At 34.7% G+C, this 21,716-nt stretch overlaps 1 protein-coding gene across 5 annotated transcripts in view; it reads left to right on the top strand.

Annotated features, from left to right (window-relative positions):
* The window catches only part of LOC126829621 (roundabout homolog 1), a 174,950-nt gene that overhangs the window by 135,636 nt on the left and 17,598 nt on the right, over positions 1-21,716 (top strand). For 4 of the 5 annotated variants that reach the window (XM_050559568.1, XM_050559569.1, XM_050559571.1 and 1 more), the window contains 5 exons: positions 4,439-5,189; positions 13,351-13,448; positions 16,779-16,946; positions 19,393-19,524; positions 21,083-21,154. In XM_050559568.1, coding sequence (XP_050415525.1) covers positions 4,439-5,189; positions 13,351-13,448; positions 16,779-16,946; positions 19,393-19,524; positions 21,083-21,154 — 1,221 coding nt within the window. The remainder of the gene's footprint in view (positions 1-4,438; positions 5,190-13,350; positions 13,449-16,778; positions 16,947-19,392; positions 19,525-21,082; positions 21,155-21,716) is intronic. The other variant, XM_050559570.1, reaches the window with a different exon arrangement.

Below are 21,716 nucleotides of genomic sequence, written 5' to 3' on the forward strand. Positions count from 1 at the left end.
TTTAAATTGACTTTAGGATGATACACAGAGTTTAAGGTCTTGTGACGAACAAATTTATGTGTATTGATTTTCAATAATTTTTGATAACTTCAGCAGCTAAATCCATGATATTAAATGTTTTGTATACTAAACGTTAGCATGGGTTAAACAAATTCTAATGATTTTCTGACAATCACATTTTAGTGTATTATAATATAAATGTTTCATTACATGAAAAAAGTAAAAATATGCAGCAACTCTTGTTGACTGCCCGGACGATTTAGCTGCTGTGGGCGTATGTTTCATTGCCTGGCAACCTATCTTTAACAGATTGGCTTGTGAATGCGATAGTGCCTACATTTTTATACAGCCACATTTTCATGTGGACGTTTTATGCCGTCACACTTATCCGTCGTTCACATTTTTGTTTTTGGACCCTCCACATGTCACAATTTTTATCCAATTTTGATGAAACTTAAAATATTTGTTTATATCCCAAAGATCTTGGTTCCTTTGATATTGGTTCATATTGTTCGTAACATTCTGGATTATGTCCCCTGATTGTCCAATTCTTGCAAAATGCAACTGTTTTTTAGCTTATGGAACTTCTAGAGGTCGCAATTTTTATCTGATTTGGATGAAACTTAAAGGTATGGTTATATCATAACCGAAAGGTTTTGTTTCCTTTTGATGTTGGCACATATCGGATCATAACTTGTACAAAAAATTGTGTTTTTAGCTTATGGATCCCTATAGAGGTCACAATTTGATTTTATAAAATGTTCAAATGCATCACCATTACACAGTAATGATGGTTTATGCAAATAGTGTAAAAGTGTGTAATACCAAGGTTGTGGACCCTCCAGAGGACACAATTTTTATGCGATTTTGATGAAACTTAAATATATGTTTATATTCTAAAGATCTCGGTCTCTGTCAGTATTGACACATGTCGCACTGTAAGTTATCTCTTGCAAAATGCGTATCAGCTTGTTCTCTATCCATCTCTTGCAAAATGCGTATCTTGCATGGCAACCGCTTTTTTTTTAAAATTTGGTGTGAAGCATCGTGGTCAGTACAGGACACACCCTATTGATATTCAATGTTCTACAATCTTTCATACCAGAGTTATGCCTCCTTTTCTGAAAAACTTATGAATACGATTGAGGCTACAGTTTTTAAAGGATTCTTTTCAAATTTCTTAGGAATGAACCCTATCGATTTTAATCTTTCTGTGATTTTCTGTTCCAGAGTTATCCCACATTGCTGAAAACCTTGTGAAGCATTGTGGTCATGAAAGGATGTACCCTAGCATATTTAACGTTCTGTTACTTTCCATTCCTTTAGTTATCCCCTATTTGCCAAAAACCATGTGGACATGAAAGATGCTTTATTTTTTTAACAGATTTCTTTCTAATTTGCTGGGATGCATTGTGGCCATGAGAGGACGAACCCGAAGTGTGATAGACGCTACAGTTTTTGACAGATTTTTTTCAATCGAGGTGTTGCCATGAGAGAACGAACCATATTGATATTCAGTGTTCCACGACTTTCTGTTCCGTATTTAATACCCCCTTTGCCGAAAACCTTGTGAACACGATTGAGGCTACAGTTTTGTTTTTTTTCAAATTTTTGTTTGAACCATTTGAGTCATTAGGGGACGAAACCCTATCGATATTCAGCATTCTACAACTTTCAGCATTATGCGACAAAGCTGCTATGTGAAACTTCCAATCAATAGAAACAGGAAACACAAACCAAATACAGACGGTTTGATGGGATCAATTTTTACTAAGTCAAAATGATGCATTTGATATTCAGATAAGTTGATACAAAATAAATAATAGAATACAATATCAAAAAAACATTGTTTTATAGTATGACATTGTTTTAGTCAGTAAAAATACTAACTTCTTCTATACAAAATAACTGGAAGTCAGTTATGACATCATAGGAAGTTATGACATCGTGGGAATGATGACGTCATAGACTTAGATACATAACATGAAAGGTTAGCTTAACTAAAACTTAAGTAAAATTTTACAAGTAAGGAAAAATTGTGCATGATTTTGAAACCCCCTGGATTTAACTCATTTAATTAACCGTTAGGCCAAACTGAATCAAATGTATGAATCCACAGACTTTCTGCTGTGTTCAATATTTTCTAATCTTTATCAGGAATTTTTTGTACTATGGTACACACGAAATCATGACCCGGTATATTAAAATGGGAGGCTACATGGGGGAATGGCCAGGTTTTTTAAGCTTTATATTACTTCTGTGCTTATTAAGTCGAGTGCTGAAAGGAGTGATGGTTTGGCCTACATATTGCATACTACAGGTTTTACATGTTAAACAATACAAGATAAGAACTGGCAAAGTTGACAGTCTCAAATATTGGATGTTTTCATGTCTTTACTGGTTACTTCTTGATTATTACACATAGTCTCGCATGATTTTCGTAAACAAGGTTGACATCTGTATGAAATTCTGTCCTTAATATGCTTATTACTAGTGCCAGAAGTTCTCAAATTATTTTCTTTCAAGATATTGCCAATAGTGTGGTTCTTTCTCTCTGCTATTATTATTTTGCTGCTTTTCATAATTTTTGTCATAATTGAACTGGTGTCTAAAATACTCCAGTCATTATTCATTTGGTGAAGGTGAGGTTGTCGAGGGTCAAAGGTAGTTGTCTATGGAATAATGTTCAAATTAGTATCGGTCTTAGATTGGTAGGTCAATAATTCAGTCCTGGTTTTTACTGATCTGCGCATTTAAATGCCTTTAGAATAATTTTCTTGGGATATCCGGATTGTTTAAAATAGGATCCAAATTTTTTAGGTTTGATTTGGTCCAGCTATCTTCACTACAAATCCGTTTGATACGTAGAGCACCACTGTAAGGGATAGCGTTAAAGGTGTGTTTGGGATGACCACTTGATGGAGGAAGATAATGATGGCAATCTGTTTTCTTGGAATATAGATTTGTCTCTAACTTTTCTTTTTACGTTTTGCATGACATCTTTAAAGGGCGTATGACTCTAGAGGCCAGGTTTTTTAAGATATTTCTTTTAATTTTGGTGGGAAGTGTTGGGGTCATGAGAGGACGATGCATATCGATCTTCAGCTTTTTGATATATTTTTAATGGGTTGTTTCTGATGATGACTAGTTTTAGTGTCTTATTTTTATTTAGGTGCTCCCATTACCTACAAAACAATAAATATGTGATAACCCTTGCTGTGGGCGCATCTTTTCCCAAATGGTTATGTCCCCTAAAATCAAATGTGGTCATACTTTGATTCTTGATGAATGTTTTTCATATACAGTGGACTCTGTCACATCCGACATGGTACGGGATTGTTACAATATTTCGGATCACACAGCGTGTCGGAATTCCGAGCTTTCTCCAAAACCGGAAATACTGTAACTTCGAAAACCGGAAGTATTTTTATATTGTAGCTTCGAATCACCAGAATGCTATTCCCTTTAAAAATGATAAACCTTTCTGTACTTTCAAAATTTTATTACATTAAATAATTAACAATAACAATGCATGCGTACAATATATTCATAAAATCATTTACATGTAATACCAATGCATGCGTACAATATATTTATAAATATCAATGCATGTAATCGTTTAAAGTAGTTTGCTTAAGATTACCGAAAGCATATCGTAAGGCGGAGTCCTGGACAACTGTAACATGGACAATTGAATACTTAACGGCTAATTCCTTCTGCACAGGTCGTGGAACTTTCTCGAAATCTGCTATAAGTTGCCGCTTTACAATTACATCTAATGTCAAATCTATTCGGGCACGCTTTGCAGGATGTTCAGACATTTTGAATACAATAATGTATAATGAATCTTCAATTGCGGCAATTTTAATATAATGTCGCGGTATTTGACATGAGTAACTAAAATCAAATATCAAGCGCACTCTTACAAGAGATTATAAATTGTAAAATAATCAACAAAGAATTTATAACATTATCAAAGTAATCAACACAGACCGGCGCTTGCAAGTTTTAATCTCACCGATAATTGATTGGTGATTGCTTGTTAATCTTTTCTGGCTTCACACCCATTGAGTTTTAATCTCACCGATAATTGGATGCTTCACACCCACCGTTTGAAGTACGGATTATACGGAGTCGATTCAATGGCAATTATGTGACGGGACGGCTGATTGATGTCGTAATCTGGAACATACAGAATCCAGATTTACCAGCGATTTTTTGGCTGATTGATGTCGTAATCCGGAACATACAGAATCCGGATTTACCAGCGATTTTTTGGCTGAAGTAATAAGGAAATAAATCGGGACATGAAAATCATGTCGCATGTCACAGCAATCCGGAGTGATCAGACATCGGATGTGACAGAGTCCACTGTATCATATATGATAAAATAAGCCCATAATATATCACTTGTGTATTGTAATTTTTCTCTTTACAGGCTGTCATCATGAAAATATGGAAATGCTTAGTCCAGCTAGTGATAGTGGAAGTCTAACTACAGATGAATATGGTATGCCCATCAAACGCAATCAGAAAGTTCCAAAACACATGTATCAAGGAAAACAAGGAATGGTGAATTGGTCTGAGTTATTGCCACCTCCACCAGAACATCCACCACCTAGTGATGTAGGATCACCTTCTGAATCTCCAATAAACACACTTCAAAGATTAGAAAGACAAGCATATCGACAAAATAATGACAGAAGTCCTATATCACCAGTTTCTAAAATATCAGCTTGTTCTTGTCCTGTGCCCCATGATAGAATGCCAACAAATATTCGTAATGTAGCCTACTCTGACAATGAATTTGGAATGCATTCACCAAGGATGCATGAGTGCCGTCCATATTCACCTAAACAGCTCAATTCTCGTCAAACTCGTTCACCTGTTCACGATGGCAGAATGTCTCCTAGTAAGATGTATAATTACGAAGCATGCCACCATATTGCTGATAAAAATGACTATAGTAATGTGTATCTCCCACTATCATTTTACAATGACAGTGAAAGTAGAAATGGGGTAATGGGAGCATCAGTATTTACACCAGCAGCCCTTCAAGGGTATCATGTAGAGTCTAACAGTAGAATGTGTACACAGTGTTCCCAAGATGGAGTTTCTGTGGATAGAGCATGCCAATCATCATTGCCAAGTCTTGCAAGTGAATGTGTACATTCAAATTATCAGAGCAGGTAGGTTACTTTTAAGTTGAAGATGGTATTGCACCAAAAGCAGAATTTCCCCAATGATTTGTTACATGGACGGGAAATCTTTCTGTTTTCCCTCTATAACAGGCTGGGTGGAGTTCAACCGTGCAATAACTAGACATTTTCAATGTTATTGCACACTTTTACTGGTTTACGCTAGTTTTAGTAGAAATCATACAGAGAAGTAAGGTGGGTTTTCTGTGCAATAACGCGCATGTTGAGCAGGTGTAAATGTTACAAGTCATGCATAGGCACGGTAGGCAGCCTAATTCCTAATTTAGTCCCCCCATTAATCTTTTTTTAGAGGATTCCGTTTTCCTCTCTGCTCCAACCGTATCACTGAGATCCATGCTGACCTGCACTGTTCCAGGGATTCTTCCACCCACTACTACTGCTTTATTTAGAAGTTGTTTGTCGATGTCTTGGATATAGTCTTCTATAACAGTTAACTGTAACCTACATGTTTATCATTAGAAATCAACGTCTGATATTTTGAGATTAATTTTTTTAATATCGGGATCCAAATTAACATCCAATCAGGGGCGGATTGGGGGGTATTGGACCGGCCATGGAGCGATGATGATCATGTTGTATGTGGCCAGTGGCTTTAACGGGCCGCCACGCCATCACTGGAGTCTGGAATGGGCTGGTATAATAGACTTTCTGGGCTGGGTGTTGGCCAGAAAATCAGAATCCCCATTGCAGGATCCGAAAATTTTTAATAATATGACAATATGATAATTTCACAGGTTGATGGTTGTAAATTACTTGCAGGTCGGGGTTTTGGCCTAAATTAATCGATTTATGAGATATATTATTTGACAGAGATTATAATCAGACATGCCACCAAATCGCATATTTGGGGTTCATTTTTCAAATTTTTCCAGGGTTAGAGCCCCCGGAACCCCCATCCGGGCTCTGCGGTCAGTAAAAGGGGCCACTCCGACACGGGAGCTGCATCCAATGAATTTTCCAATTCAGGCTTTCAAAATTAGATTTCGCAGCTGGATTAATATTTCCATAATATTCAGAATCAATTAATCTGACTTCATTTTATTTATTTTGCTAAATTAATTTATTTTCTTAGCCGTTGGCATTCTCAATTAGGCATGGTTTTTTTAAAGTGTACCATAGGTTCCCAATCCCATTTGAATTATGAAATTCCAATTCCTCTTACAAAATCACTGTCTCAGTTAAGATTGATACATATTCTTCCAAAATACATTTTAAAAAAGATAATTTTTCGCAAAATAATTTTTTTATTGAACATTATACTTAACATATTGAAATTTTTTGAATCGTATCACTCTAGATGAAATTATATCAAATGCAAACAATGCACATTAAAATTCATATAAATATCAATCTCTATAGGTAGAATATACATTGAATTATATGAATGAAGATGCTATTATTTTTGGGTCATAAGACAGTTAAGATGACCATTTTAGTAAATATAAAATGTCTCTTTTGAATTGGACAGACGCATAGCACATTTATTTTCCTTTCAGATATTAACTGTTGCTTATATATATTAATAATTTTCTTCAAAAGTTTAATGTAATAATACATTATCTAAATCTGAAGTTTCATGGGATATGATTTACAAATTAATTTTTAATTTAAAAATGAATTGCATTGCTAATGTTACATGTGGACAGACATTCTGGCAGATTTGTAACATTAGCACTAAAGTTTGAAGAAAATTTCTATTTATAGTGTTGATGTAAGTAGTTACTGAGATTTTATTACATGCTAAATAAAGCATAATATTAAGAATTTAAGATTAATATAATAAATATAATCATATATTTTAATAACCTAAAATTTAAACATTTATCGGGCATATGCAACTGTTGCTAACGTTACATAAGGATAGACATGGACATTTTATAAATAACTGTATTACTTGAATTATTGTTTTTAACTAAAAATTCAAATAGTCCGCAATGAAAGGTATTAATAAATTGTATATTTCTACCCTTGGGTGAGTTTTAAATTTAAAATCGGACAAAAAGTATTTTAAAAGCGCGTGCTAACGTTACGTAAGGACAGACGGTTTATTTAATCGGTCTGACAATTTATATGTTAGCACTTTTTTGCGGGGGGTCAAAGTCATTTTGATCGAGTGAATAAGGCGAGAATGCCGACCGCCATGTTTATGCATCAGGAATCGGAAAGCCAGTTTTCTTTTCTAAAGGCCGTAAAGAAAGTGATACATTTTGAGTAAACAACGCCTTGAAAGGCGAATTAGTTGTGCTAATGTATCAAGAGTGCTAACGTTAACATTTTCGGACAGACAACTGTAAAAATGGCATAATCAATCGACTACCCGTGTCAAATTATCCGTATCCTGTGTGGAAGATCGAGACTACACTCACGCTTCGTTTGCAGCGGTTATTCAAATTCTATCACGTAATATGAAGCCGAAAAGAAATATTAAAATAATGCTAACGTTTCGCTAAAACTGGACAGACATCAATTGGACGAAACGTTAGCAATACATAAGCATGGAAATTTGATTTTCCAAACCATTTTCCTGCTTTTTTTAAATGGCATATACTAAAACATAAACAGCTATTCCACAAAGGGACAAATTTATTTCCACGTGACATAAAAATACAAAGTTTACAAAACGAAAGTAAGACCACCTCAATAATGTAGTGGATGGACAGACTAGTCAAATTTTCACTGGGGTTTGAACAATTCAATTTTCGGAACTTGTTATTTTTCTCATCAGTATATTTTTAAGCCTGTTTTAAAGAAGACACACTTGCCCTTATAATTATACAAAAATAAATTCAAAATTTTAAAACAAATGTTATTTCAATGTATTCTAAAATCTTGATAAAAAATGATGGGAAAAATGTCTGTCTTAAATGATGTAATTCATTAAAATATTTGAAACTTATTTTAATAAAAAGATACCACCAATAAAGCTAGTATTAAGTATTTTATATGTTCAATATATGCTGATTTTGAAGATAAGAAAAATATTTAAAAACTCTTTTTCTCTTTTCTAATATTTTAATAAAAAAAATACACCAATAAAGCTAGTACTAAGTATTTTATATGTTCAATATATGCTGATTTTGAAGATAAGAAAAATATTTAAAAACTCTTTTTCTCTTTTCTAATAAAACCATTACATTTATTAGATACCCACTGGTACACTTTATAATAAAACATGACATTAGCTAATCGTTCTGTCATCAGTAACTTCCTTGGCCAGGCTTAAAGTAAACTTTTTACAGGTGGGACGATTTACCCAATACTACCCAATACCACCCCAATACCACTACAATATAACCACATACTACCTAATACTCCAACATAATGATGTAAACTGTGCATATCAATTGAATTTTTTTTAAAAATAATTAGTTATAGCACGGGAATTGTACTTTAAATGCGATTACCGATCTCTGGCTTTTCCATTTGCCCCCCTATATCAACCAAAACAAGTAAAAACTAACCCAATACTACCAAATACTACCACATACTACCCAATTTTATCAATTAACAACCTAATATTTTCAAATAGCAGCACATTAGTATAATTACTGCAGCGAATATTCTGTAATTTGAAGAAAAATGAAATGTTTGCGCAGTTATCTCCCTTTACAACCGATAAATTGCTATCCAGATTAATCATCTTCTTTTGCTTTGCAGTGGGTTTCCAAGAGGACGAAGTTAAAATAAGAAAAACAAGTATTTTGTTGTGTATATTTTAATCATTATATATAGTTAACTACTGTATTATTATATAAGATGGCCGTCAGTCTATAAATAACTATTTCAACCCCTCCATGGGTATCGTCAGGCGGTACCCATGTTTGCATGGGTCGGAACCATCTCCAAACAAGTGCGATATCTCAACTCTACTGAAAGAGATTCGCACCCTATCAGCAGCGTTGAGACTGCATTGAAGAGACAATCCCCATCGCCCGTAGATTTTACTGCATTGACATAGGTTTCTTTGGTATACTGCCTTAATAATTTGTCAGCTACTTCGTCAACAGGAATTCTGTTGGTACTATTGTAGGGGATAAATCGACACGCCTCTCTTTGTGAAGTAGCATCTCTCTTTCTGCGACACTTCTCAGTTTGTCAACACTGTGATTTGCGGCCTGAAAATAAAATACAAAGCCTTACTTTCACTAATCTGCTTAAACACTTACAGCTCTGTCGGTTTCTTTGATGATCAAGCACAACAAAACTTGATTAGCCAATCAACAATCTTATTTCCATATTCCTTATAAGACATATAGAGGTAGATTTCACAAATAAAAATTTGCTTGATAACGATATCTGTATGTGTATCGAAACGTAGCATGTTAATAAATTCAGAAGTAGTATATCCATACATATAAGTGTTTTTAATTTTAATCTTATTTCCGTTGATTAAGTGATAAGTCAGGTGGAATGTATTTACGAGTAGAGCATTACACATTTGTAATAAACATGTGCAATTTCGTTAATGTTTAATTTATAAATAACCATCATCCATTACGTAAATATGCAATAACGTAATAGTTGACATGAAAAAATAAATATAAACATATGCGAATCAAAATAATAACAAGCGCTTACCCTTCACACGACACAAACTAGGTCATTTCGGGACTGACCTGGTCGTTCAATTTTATTTCAATAATTCGCTGGCGCGTAGGGGTCTTTAGCAGTGGGAGGAACCGGAGCACTCGGAGAAAATCCACGATTTTGGACAAAATAAATATAAATATTTTATGCAATTTTTTAAATTGAATAAGATACATAACAAACCTTTCCCAGTCGTGTTATTCCCAGGAGATAATCAAAATTGTCACCAGAACTTCTGCATATTTCACAAATATATGTTTCTGGGCTGGCAGAAAGGGCTTTTACTTCTACATCAGTAATGCCTTCACAATCTATGTGGTACCATTTCAAACACGTGTCACAAAATATAATTCCATTTTTACACTTCACAGCGCATTTACCACAATGCCGTTGGACATGTTTTTGTTGTTGACCACGGGCCATAGTGATATCGACTAATATTCGATAAAATTATGACTACGCTTACACAGAGTGTGAGGTTAGACAAGAGTGAAGAAATGTGCTTTTGGAACTTCTATTGGATGCCAGAGATGTGTGAATATACACTGACTTTGAGTTAAATCGTATATCCGGAAACATGCCGATTATAGTGTTGACACTAGATGATTAGTACAATCAAAGCTGTATTTAGTAATTAAGCCAACTTTTACAAAATGACAATTAACTGGTGGACGTTATCTATATGTTTAACATTGATAACACTGCATATAGATGGATTGATAATCATAGCCGTCGTATTTGTAATAAACAACAACAATATACATGAAGGGTCTATATACAACAGAAAGAGGCTAAAACCAATATTGACAAAAGAATATCTTCAAGTGTATTATTTGGTAGCAGTTTCATCGAGAGATAATATAAATAAACCAGAACGTGATTACCCAATCAACAATCTTAACCCGTTGTTTAATTGTTAAGTCAGGTGGAATGTATATATGAGTAGAGCATTACACATTTGCAATAAACATGTGCAATTTCGTTCATTTTAAAATGAAAGTAATTATGCAATGACTTAATAGTTGACATGAAAAAATATAAACATATGCATTTTTTTTTTATTAAAGGACGTGCCTCCTGACGATACCCATGGAGGGGTTGAAATTGTTATTTATAGACCGCTGGCCATCTTATATAATAATACAGTATATAATTATATATAATAGATTAAAATATACACAATATAGTCGACTTGGAAACCAACTGCAACGCAAAAGAAGATGATTAATCTGAATAATCTAAAATCTCTTTATCAGTTGTAAAGGGAGATAACTGCGCAAACATTTCATTTTTCTGCAAATTATAGAATATTCGTTGCAGTAATTATACTAATATGCTGCTATTTGACAATATGAGGTTGTTAATTGATAATATTGGGTAGTATGTGGTAGTATTTGGTAGTATTGGGTTAGGTTTTGCTTGTTTTGGTTGATATAGGGAGGCAAATGGAACAGCCAGAGATCGGTAATCGCATTTAAAGTACAATTCCCGAGCTATAACTAATTATTTTTGAATAAATTCAATTGATATGCACATTTTACATCATTATGTTGTAATATTGGGTAGTATGTGGTGATATTGAGTTTGTATTAGGGTGGTATTGGGTGGTATTGGGTTATACACCAGGGCCACAGTGATTGTCTAACCTTTGATCATCTTCTTGTTCTTGGGGTTTGTCTCAGTGCTACCACTACCTCATTAGTGAACAGAATCAAGTGAAGCTTGGCAGATATATAGAGGCTCCACTATGACTCTGGAGTCTGGACTATCCCTTTTTATAAGTCCAGCTATTGATTTTGGTGCATGCTTTATCCCCAGGGGTGGTGCCACACTGTTTTTAGTTAATTTCTGATAATTATTTCCAGACTTTTGGCACTTGATCACTTAGATAAATCTTGTGGATGCCCTAGAGGCTCAAGTTATTATCCGAATTAATTTAATTTAAATTTATAGACAGTGTGTATTGCCATAAGACAAGTACCAATATTTTAACCTTTTTTTTTTGTCCCCTGCTTTTCGAATGGGTTCTTCTGTCTGTCCGTCACACTTTTTGGGACAAAATAACTCAACTTCTAATTGAGCTAGAATGTTCAAACTTGGTGTAGGTGTTTATTAGGTGGTCAATGCCTTGATGGAGTTCGAAGATGAGCATTTTCTGCTTAGGGTAAGCACAGATAAGCAATTTGATTGGTTGATGCTTTGGGACAAGATATATGTGATAATGACTGACACCAATATTGTCCTTTAAACCAGTACTCGGGCATGAACTTTTTATTATCTTCAGAAAGCCTATCACTAAGATTGCTGAATACTATGGACTAAATATTTAATTGTTTGCAGACAACACCAACTTTATATTGCATTTGAGCAGAATCTCAACATTCCATGATACAAAATATGGAACTTTGTCTCACAGATATTCTTGCTTGGATGATAGAACCTTTCTTAAAATTAAATCCATATGAAACCGAACTGTTGGTAACTAGATCCAAGCAACAACGTTGAAAAATTGATCCAACGCTAGTTAATTTTCATAAAAAAATTACCCATAAAGCTTGAAATATTGGTGATATATTAGACTCAAATCTTTTGTTTAAAGATCACATACAAAGTATTTGCTTCACTGCCTTCTATCATATACATGTACATCAAATTGTAAAGATCTAATGCTATCTGAATTATGAAAATAAAGGAAAACTCATTCACACATTTATCTCAATGGTTTACTTACTATATTGCTAACCAGACTATCACATTAACAAACAACATGTTCAAAATTCAGCGCTTCGACTCCTCACTAAAAGCAGAAAACATCAACATATCTCCCCTGTACTTCAGTCGCTACATTGGCTCCTAATTCAGTAAAGAATTAAGTTACTGTTCTTTGTCTTCAAATCGTTAAACAGCCTAGCTCCATCTTATATAAAAAGTCTTGAAGAACCCTATACTACACAAAAATCTCTGTTCTCAGAAAAAACATCTTTTAAAATTTTCAACTATTAGCTTACATGAAATGAAATGAAATGGGGTTTAACTTCCTACTGTTCTGCAATACGGCCTACTCTTATATCGAATTCCAACTGTCAAGGGATCTTTTACGTGCATGCCAATCATTAGCTTACAAATTGGAAAACGTGCCCTTTCCTATACTTGTCCTTATTTATGGAATAAACTATCAAAGTCAATAAACCTAGTAAGGTCTGTTCGTTATTTTAAATCTCAACTCAAAACATTCTTGTTTCAAAACCCTGATCTGTAAATAATCAGTGAATAGAACAACCAGCGGGGTCTTAGAAACTGTTCTTCAGTATCAACGCGATAACAATATTATTATTATTATTATTTCTTCACATTGTATGTGTCTTATCCGTGTGTTTCAATTTCAAGGCCAAAATTGAATCTTTTTAAGACAAATCTATAGCTAATTAAACTTGCTTCTGTCACCGATCAGCCCTGTAACAAGTGCTATTGCGTGTTGCAGAATGTATGCAACTGAATATTATTCAAATAGGATAAATTTACCATCTCTGATTCACATTTATAGAAATGGTGATTCTCCTGTGTCCGAGGAAATGCCAGATTATTGTGAAGAGTCTGACGTAGAAGCGACTCAGCCGTATGGTTCTAGTATAAACGAGGATGGTAAGTTGATGAATATGATATATCATACATTACTTTAACATGTCTAATCTAAATATGTAGTTAAATTGAGTGGTCAGAACAATAAAAAAAATATGTTGTGGATCAATTGGATCAATTCAATGATTATGACACACATTTTGGATGATGGGTCAAATGTTCAGATCTACTGACACTAATAATAGTATTAAAGTTTAAAGACAAAAGTTCATATGGATGTCAACCATTAATATCAAATACATCATTTGGACTTTTTATACGATTTAAAAAAACGTATTATTATGTCACCGTTAAACCCTAAGGACGGCTGAGTTTGAATTTCGTGAAAATCGCCCCTAAACTGACAGACAAAATGGCCGCCGTTCGTTCTCAAATAGCGTAAAAATATGGTATATCAAGGTTGTGGACCCTATAGAGGTCACAATTTTTATCCGATTTTGTTGAAACTTGAAATGTAAGTTTATAACCCAAAGATCTTGGTTCCTGTCCATATTCGCGCATATCGGACCGTAACTACCTGAATTATGGCCCCTGATTGTCGAAAAATCGCATTTTTAGCTTGTGGACCCTATAGAGGTCATAATTTTATTCCGATTTAAAAAAACGTATTATTATATCACCGTTACACCCTAAGGATGGCTGAGTTCGAATTTTCGTGTAAATCGGCTAAAAATTGACAGACAAAATGGCCGCTGTTCGTTCTCAAATAGCGTAAAAATATGGTATATCAAGGTTGTTGACCCCATAGAGGTCACAATTTTTAACCGATTTTGTTGAAACTTGAAATGTAAGTTTATAACACAAAGATCTCGGTTCCTTTCGATATTTGTGCATATCGAATTGTAATTTCCTGAATTATGGCCCTTGATTGTAGGAAAAATCACTTTCTTTTTAGCTTGTTCTCTATCCATCTCTCGAAAATGTGGGCGTATCCTGCCTGGCAGCCACTGGTTTTTCATGTGTGTTGCCTACAGGCCACAATTTTTAATGGATTGTCATGGAACTTGGTATAAGTATTCCTCATGGCCTAAGGACGGCAACTGTTGATTTTGGTGCATGTCCCGACTCCTAGGGGCAGAAGCATGCCCAATTTTTGCATTTATCATATGCTGGCCGCAATTCTGAATGGATCATCTTAAAACTTGGCATATATATATTTTTTATACCCCAACGGCGGCAACTATTAATTTTGGTGCATGTCCAGACCTTGTGAACATTCGAATGACAAAACTGATCATGTGATCTGTATGAACTTCAGTTATGGTCCTTGAGTCATCTTGTTGAATCATGTGAATGCTCTAACATCAAAAGTGAAATGAAGAAACCTATTGAATTTCAGCAATTTCTGTCTAAAGAATTATGGCCCTTGTTACACTTTGTTGAACCTTGTGAACCTTCGAATGACAAAACTGATACCCCCCTTTGCTTGAAGAAGGGCAGTCAGTCAGTTGAGTAATGTTTTCAAAAACTGTGTTTTGTGTAAGAAAAGGAGTGTTTAAATGATCTGTGACTAAAGAAATTATCATATTATATGGTTTGTCAAGTTATTTAATTCAAGGCATCCATTAGGACCTTTTACGGGTTTCCCTTTTGACGCCATTTTCGGTCATGCGCAGACCCTGGCCTTATTCGTAGATTGAAACCCATTGGCCATTGTGTGTTTTTTTTGTGAAAATACCATCGTTAAATAAGCTTGTTTTACATAAAATAGAACCGATCGCCATTTCTATATACTTGTAAGATTTACCAACCGATGCCAGAAACGATATTTACAAAAACTTTGATGTAGAAAATGATACGGCAAGTTTACCAGACCCGTAATGACCACATGCAATTGAGGAAAACAAGTGGATGACTGATCTGTGCTCATGGCCCGATTTAAAATTTGGTCAAGTTTATTACGCATTTTTTACGACCAAACAGATGTTATCTATTAATTACAGGACTATTAACACAAAAGATTTAAATGGTCTATCCTATTTACATTCAACTGCCGACTGGACAGTACCCCGCGTGCGAGGTTGATGATATATCCTCTGCTTTTGCGCTGCATGCTATACTCTGCAAAAAACACGGCACTATATTGGTCCTTGCGGCTATCGCCTTAAAATTAATTTCAGCTTATAATTCTATAAATAGTATACAATATGCAAATAAGATTATATATGCGTGATGTTAGCCAATAGCTACTGTAAATTTCCCCGCATTTAGACGGCTCTAACCAATGATAAAATAGTTGTTTGATGCACGGAGTAAAACTTTGGCCATTTTTATCAAATTTCCACTTGATGGAAAATGAATAATTGGTGCATTCTATACAGAATTATTTTTTACAGCTTGATTATTATTTGTTCTTTTTTTGAAAAAAAAAAAATGTGCTACGGGACGGTACGGCAAAAACGGCTATCATCAATTACTCGGCTATATAAAATAGCCGACTGAACTTTATTGGAGAATGACATGGGAATCATACATTAAACAGCTACTTGTGGGTCTTTCATGCTGAATTTGCGATGTTTTCCTCCTGAAACGATGGAATTTACAGCGTTCGCGAAGAAAACATTTTCTGGGGGGGTTTCCCCCAGAACCCCCTGGTAGTAGATTTGCGCCGTAGGATCGCCTTTGGTGATCCAATAATTTGTATCCCCCCTTCCAGTTTTTTCTGGAGGAAACCCTGATTATTTAAATTAGTAAGACGAAAGATCCTGTCAAATTTGAAATATTTCTTTACATTACTTCCAGAATTATGGCCCTTGTTTCAGTTTGTAGAATCTTTTGAACCCTAAGACGACGGAAATCTTAATCTGATCTGTATGAAATGGTCTTGTAAATGCCCCTCATTACCTACAAATTAATAAATATGAAACAACCCTTGTAGACCACTTGGATGAATTAGTTGCTGTGGGCGTATATTTCATTACCTGGTAACCTATCTTTTAAAAAAGTAGCATTGTTGTTATTATAGAACAAACCCTATCGATATTTAGTGCTTCGTAATCTTCCTTTCCAGAGTTACCCCTCATCTTGTTAAAATCTTGTGAACATGATAGAGGCCACAGTTTTTAACAGATTTATAACAAGTTGCTTGTAAACATGACAAAGATTAGATTTCTTGAAGGCACATTTGTCAACAACAAAGTTTTCCTTTAGCATAAGCTGCAGTCTATGGCAATTTATTTTCATGACAAAGTTGCTGTGTGGGCATATTTTAAATTACCAATGGATTTTAAATGTAAGATGGTGAAGTTTTCAAATTTCAAGCAAGTATTTTGTTTTCATCATTGTTAATATCTTTATTATACATAATGTTTCTCGGTCTTCTGCTTCACATAGGCTATTGGGTCAGCACTGATCAAGCAAACACAAGTAGTAGTTCCTGTTCCCAGGATTCAAGTGATGAATCTTTTCTCGCAGAAGCTGATTTTGCAAGTGCTGTAGCTAAAGCAGCTGAGATGTCTGGTTTAACAGTTGTAGGAACAACAGTTTCTGACCCGAAAAATGGTAAGTTAAAATCAAATTTTGTACGCCTACATTGAAATGTGGCCGTATAGAATAGTCTGGCCCTTGTTTCACTTTGTTGTACCTTGTGAATGCTCTAACGACAAAAGTTATTATCCGATCAGTATGAAATTTATATGTATCGTTTAAATTAGAAAAACGAACAAGCCTATTGAGTTTCAGCCTATTTCCGTTGATTACATCTAGAGTTATGGCCCATGTTTAGCTTTGTTGAATCTTGTGAACGCTTGAATGACAAAAGTTATCACTTAATCTCTATGAAATTCATATGCATCACTTAAATTAGTGAAATGAAGAAGCCTGTTGTATGGCAGCAATTTCCGTCAATTACTTCTAGAGTTATGGCCCATTTTTTACTTTGTTGAACCTTGTGAACGTTCGACCGACAAAAGTTATCATCTGATCTGTATGAAATTTATATGCATTATTTGAATTAGTAAAACGAAAAAGCTTGTCGAATCTTAACAATTTCTGTAGATTACTTCCAGAGTTACGACCCTTGTTTTAGTTTTTAGAACCTTGTGAACCCTCAAACAATGAAAATTATAATGTCATCTGTATGAAATTGTCTATTAAATTCCCCTAATTATCTACAAAAGAATAAATATGCGACAACCCTTGTTGACTGCTCGGATGATTTAGCTGCTGTGGGCGTATGTTTTGTTGCCTGGCAACCTATCTTTATACACCCACATTTTCTTTGGATGTATTATGCTGTCGCATGGCTCGAAATGTTCACCTGTCTACTTGTCGCCGACAGGCGATTTTTTCGTCTGACAGGTAACAAGTAAAACTACCTGTCGCTTGCTACAGTTGGACTAAATTTTACTTGATGTTCAGTAAATTGACATAAGACCACAATACTCACGTCCACGTCACGTACATTTAATTATTTGTTTCTAAATGCAAGAATTAAGCACGGAAATACTGCGAAAAGCCACCATTTGCACTGTTTACATATCGCTCTGTCGTAGGCAACAGTTACTCACACAGTTTGGAAGTAGACAATTTTATAACAATGAATTTCACACCATCTATGCTTGTTTTCATCTGCTTGACACTAGTTTATAGCATTATGAAAGTATTATGTCTAAATAAATTAAAAACACACTCCCAGGTCATTTAAAAAAGTTCTATCGTAACGACACCACAGTGGTAGCTGGAATGGAAATGCACACAGCTTGTTGCCTGGTGTATTTAATCATTTAAAAAGTTTAAAACAATTTCCATAAATAAAGGCTATGAATAATAAGAAAATTTTCAAAATCAAATAATTAGATCGGAAAAATATTTCATATATAAATATAATTTGTAGCAGAAATATAGACAGGATATGTGAGAAAGGAATTCCAGGGGGCGTTATATGTCCTCCGCACACGGTACATGTAAATATGGTACCATGCACAGGTGTGATTCGTGTTTTGATAATCAATGTATTACGGATATTTTAAAATCTGAATTCTACGCCTCAACGGCGAAGTAGTCGATTTAGTACACAAGTTTGGTACCATGATACTTGGCGGATTTCGCGTGAATACGCTTGATAGAATTGTACAAATCTTCGAGTTGCTAAGCCAGAGCAGATTCACCGACTTTCAAGAACTTTTAGGCATTCAGATGTCGAAGAAATAAAAAGGTTTCATATTACGATATTTATATGGAGCAATGTATGTCAAGACGTAAACAATTTAAGAGTGTGTGTGTGCCCCTACATGTATGGATATGTGTCATGTGATTGGTCTTTGATAATTGAGAGTGACAGGTTATTTACTAAAGCAACATTTCGAGGCCTGTGTCGCCCCTGTTCGTCCGGACTTGGACACTCAACAGGTCACAATTTTTATCCAATTTTAACAAAACTTAAATTATAGGTCTATCTCCCAAAGATCTTGATTCCTTTCGATATTGGCATGTATCAGACCATAACTTATGGATTATGGCCCTTGATTGTATGAAAAAATCACATTTTTAGCTTGTGGCACTGTAGAGGTCACAATTTTCATCCGATTTATAACCCAAAGATCTTGGTTCCTTTCGATATTCTTGCATATCAGATCGTAACTTCGTGAATTATTGACTTTGGAACATTACTTTTAATTGAGGTAGAATGTTTAAACTTGATGCAGATGTTCATTAGGTGAATGTCTTGACTGAGTTCAATGATTAACATGCTGAGCTAAGCAATTTCATTGGTCGATGCTTTGGGACAAGATAACTTTGATTCTATCTGATAGAGAGTGATGAAACTTACTGAATAGTTTATAATCAGTTTGATTGCTCGATACTTTTGAAAGAAATAAATGTGCGATTAAATAATATGTGTCATCTATTTTTTTTGGAATTTTGGTGGGGGGACATCAGCCTCACTGTTGGCTTGTCATTGCTATCAATGCTTTATTATTTTATTATGTGATTTTTATATAATTAGTTAGGAAATATCGCAAACATCAACGAGCTACTCCAAGACCATCAAGTCCATATAGTACAGATAGCAACATGAGTGCTGTAGTTCACAAACCCTATCCTAAGTCACAACGAAAGAAACAATTGGCTGACCAAGGTGCGTTTCCTTCAATCATTGTTACTTTACTCAGAAAACAAAAGTCATTGTTTCACTTTTTTTAACCTTGTGTATAGCTGGGCAATACTTGTCCATGATATCATAATTAATGTATTGGACCTTAAAAATGTAATAAACAACAATATAGATAAAGATTTTTATATGCCCACATTTTCACGTGGACGTATATTGTTGTTGCCCCTGTCTGTCCGGACGTCTGTCCACCATTTGTTTGAGGACACTCTACAGGTCACAATTCTTATCCGATTTTGACGAAAATTGAAATATAGGTTTATCTTCAAAAGATCCTGGTTCTTTTCGAAATTGGCATGTATCAGATCAAAACTTCATGGATTATGGCCCCTGATTGTACGAAAAATCACGTTTTTAGCTCGTGGACCCTCAAGAGGTCACAATTTTCATCTGATTTTGATGAAACTTGAAATGCATGTTTATAACCCAAAGATCTTGGTTCCTGTAGATATTTGCGCATATTGGCCCTTGATTGTACGATTTTAAAAAAATGTCTAAATATATCAGTGTTACTCCATAATGACGATTGAGTTCAAATTATCGTGAAAATGGGACAAAATTTCCTGACAAAATGGCCGTTCCACATAGCGTAAAAGTATGTAATACCAAGGTTATGGACCCTCTAGAGGTCACAATTTTTATCCGATTTTCATGAAACTTAACCCGTTAAATGCATAGGGCGTTATATTACGTCCTGGACAACTGCCATTCACCAGTGTAGGGCGTAATATAACGTCTTGGAGGTATTTTCCCCGACCTATTCTTCGAACATACGATCGCAGCATGTGTAGGACGTTATATTACGCCTGGTCGAGGAAATCGAATTGAAGGGAGACAACTCTATTTACCGTTAGTTTTAATATGGTTTCAGACTACTATCATTTGTATTCAGGAATAAAAAGGTCCAAAAATGACGTTTTTCATCAAATTAATTACACAATAGGGGGTAGTTAACGTTTTAAAAACTACACAGTTAACGGGTTAAAAGATATGTTTATATCCCAAAGATCTTGGTTCCTTTTGATATTCGTGCATATTGGACCTTAACTTCCTGGATTGTGGCCACTGATTGTACGGAAAATCGCTTTAATTTTTAACTTGTTCTCTGTCCATCTCTTGCAAAATGTAGGCGTACCTTGGATGGCAACCGTCGGTTAACTGATTCTTTTTGAATATGGGGTCATGAGAGGAAGAACCCTGTTGATGTCCAGAGTTATATATACCCCTTGCCAAAATATCAAATTTAGTCAACAAGTTTCTTTTCGGATATACTACAGTCGAGATATTCCTGCTATTTGGGCATATTTGCAAGCCATGCATTTCTACTTTCTGCAAATTTATTGTCAGATGCATTTTAAAAAAATAATGTTATAATGCTTATCATATATTTATTTTTGGATAATGGTGAAGGACATCTGCTTGTTTTTTCTTTTGATTTGTATTTACCAAGATTGCTATATACACTTTACTCACTGTCCACTAAATGCATGTATATCATTGTTGAATATATATTATATTATTTCAGCTAGATTTCCAAAACAACAAATTTCTGACCCACAACAATTTTACCTCACAGCTGGAGAGATGATGCAAAGAGGTGAGTGAAAAAGCTTGACTTTTGAATGCCACCTATACTTTGTTATCCTTTTTGATTACCCACAATGAAATGCAGTTGTATTAAGACACCTTTATTTGGACATTTTGTAAGAGTACCGTATTCAGAAATCTGTCTGAAGCGGTGAATCTCTAGCTTATTTTGAATGGATACAAACAAGTTTTAAAACGCCTACAAAATGTAAACAAACTTCGCTTGTTGCTAAGCAGTTCAGACACCCTGTGTGAAGTTTTGTTGTATTATGACTGCCTCAAGGCTCAAGCTGACAATAGAAATTTGATTTTGGCAATAATATTTGGGGTACATGCGATTTTGAGAAGTGACGGGGAGAAAAAAGTCCTTAAAATTTTGATCGTATATAGATTGCCAATAAAAGCATGTTAATAAAAAGCATGTGGCAACATACTGTAAAATAGATCGTGTCATCAAGTAACACTTATCAATTGTCACGAATTAATGATGAGTTGATTGATAATTACCAATGATAAGGCCGTCAACAAATCTTTATTTACTCTGAATATTTAATCCAAGCAGTCATAATTTG

Source organism: Patella vulgata, chromosome 8 (assembly GCF_932274485.2).
Source record: "Patella vulgata chromosome 8, xgPatVulg1.2, whole genome shotgun sequence".
NCBI lineage: Eukaryota > Metazoa > Mollusca > Gastropoda > Patellidae > Patella > Patella vulgata.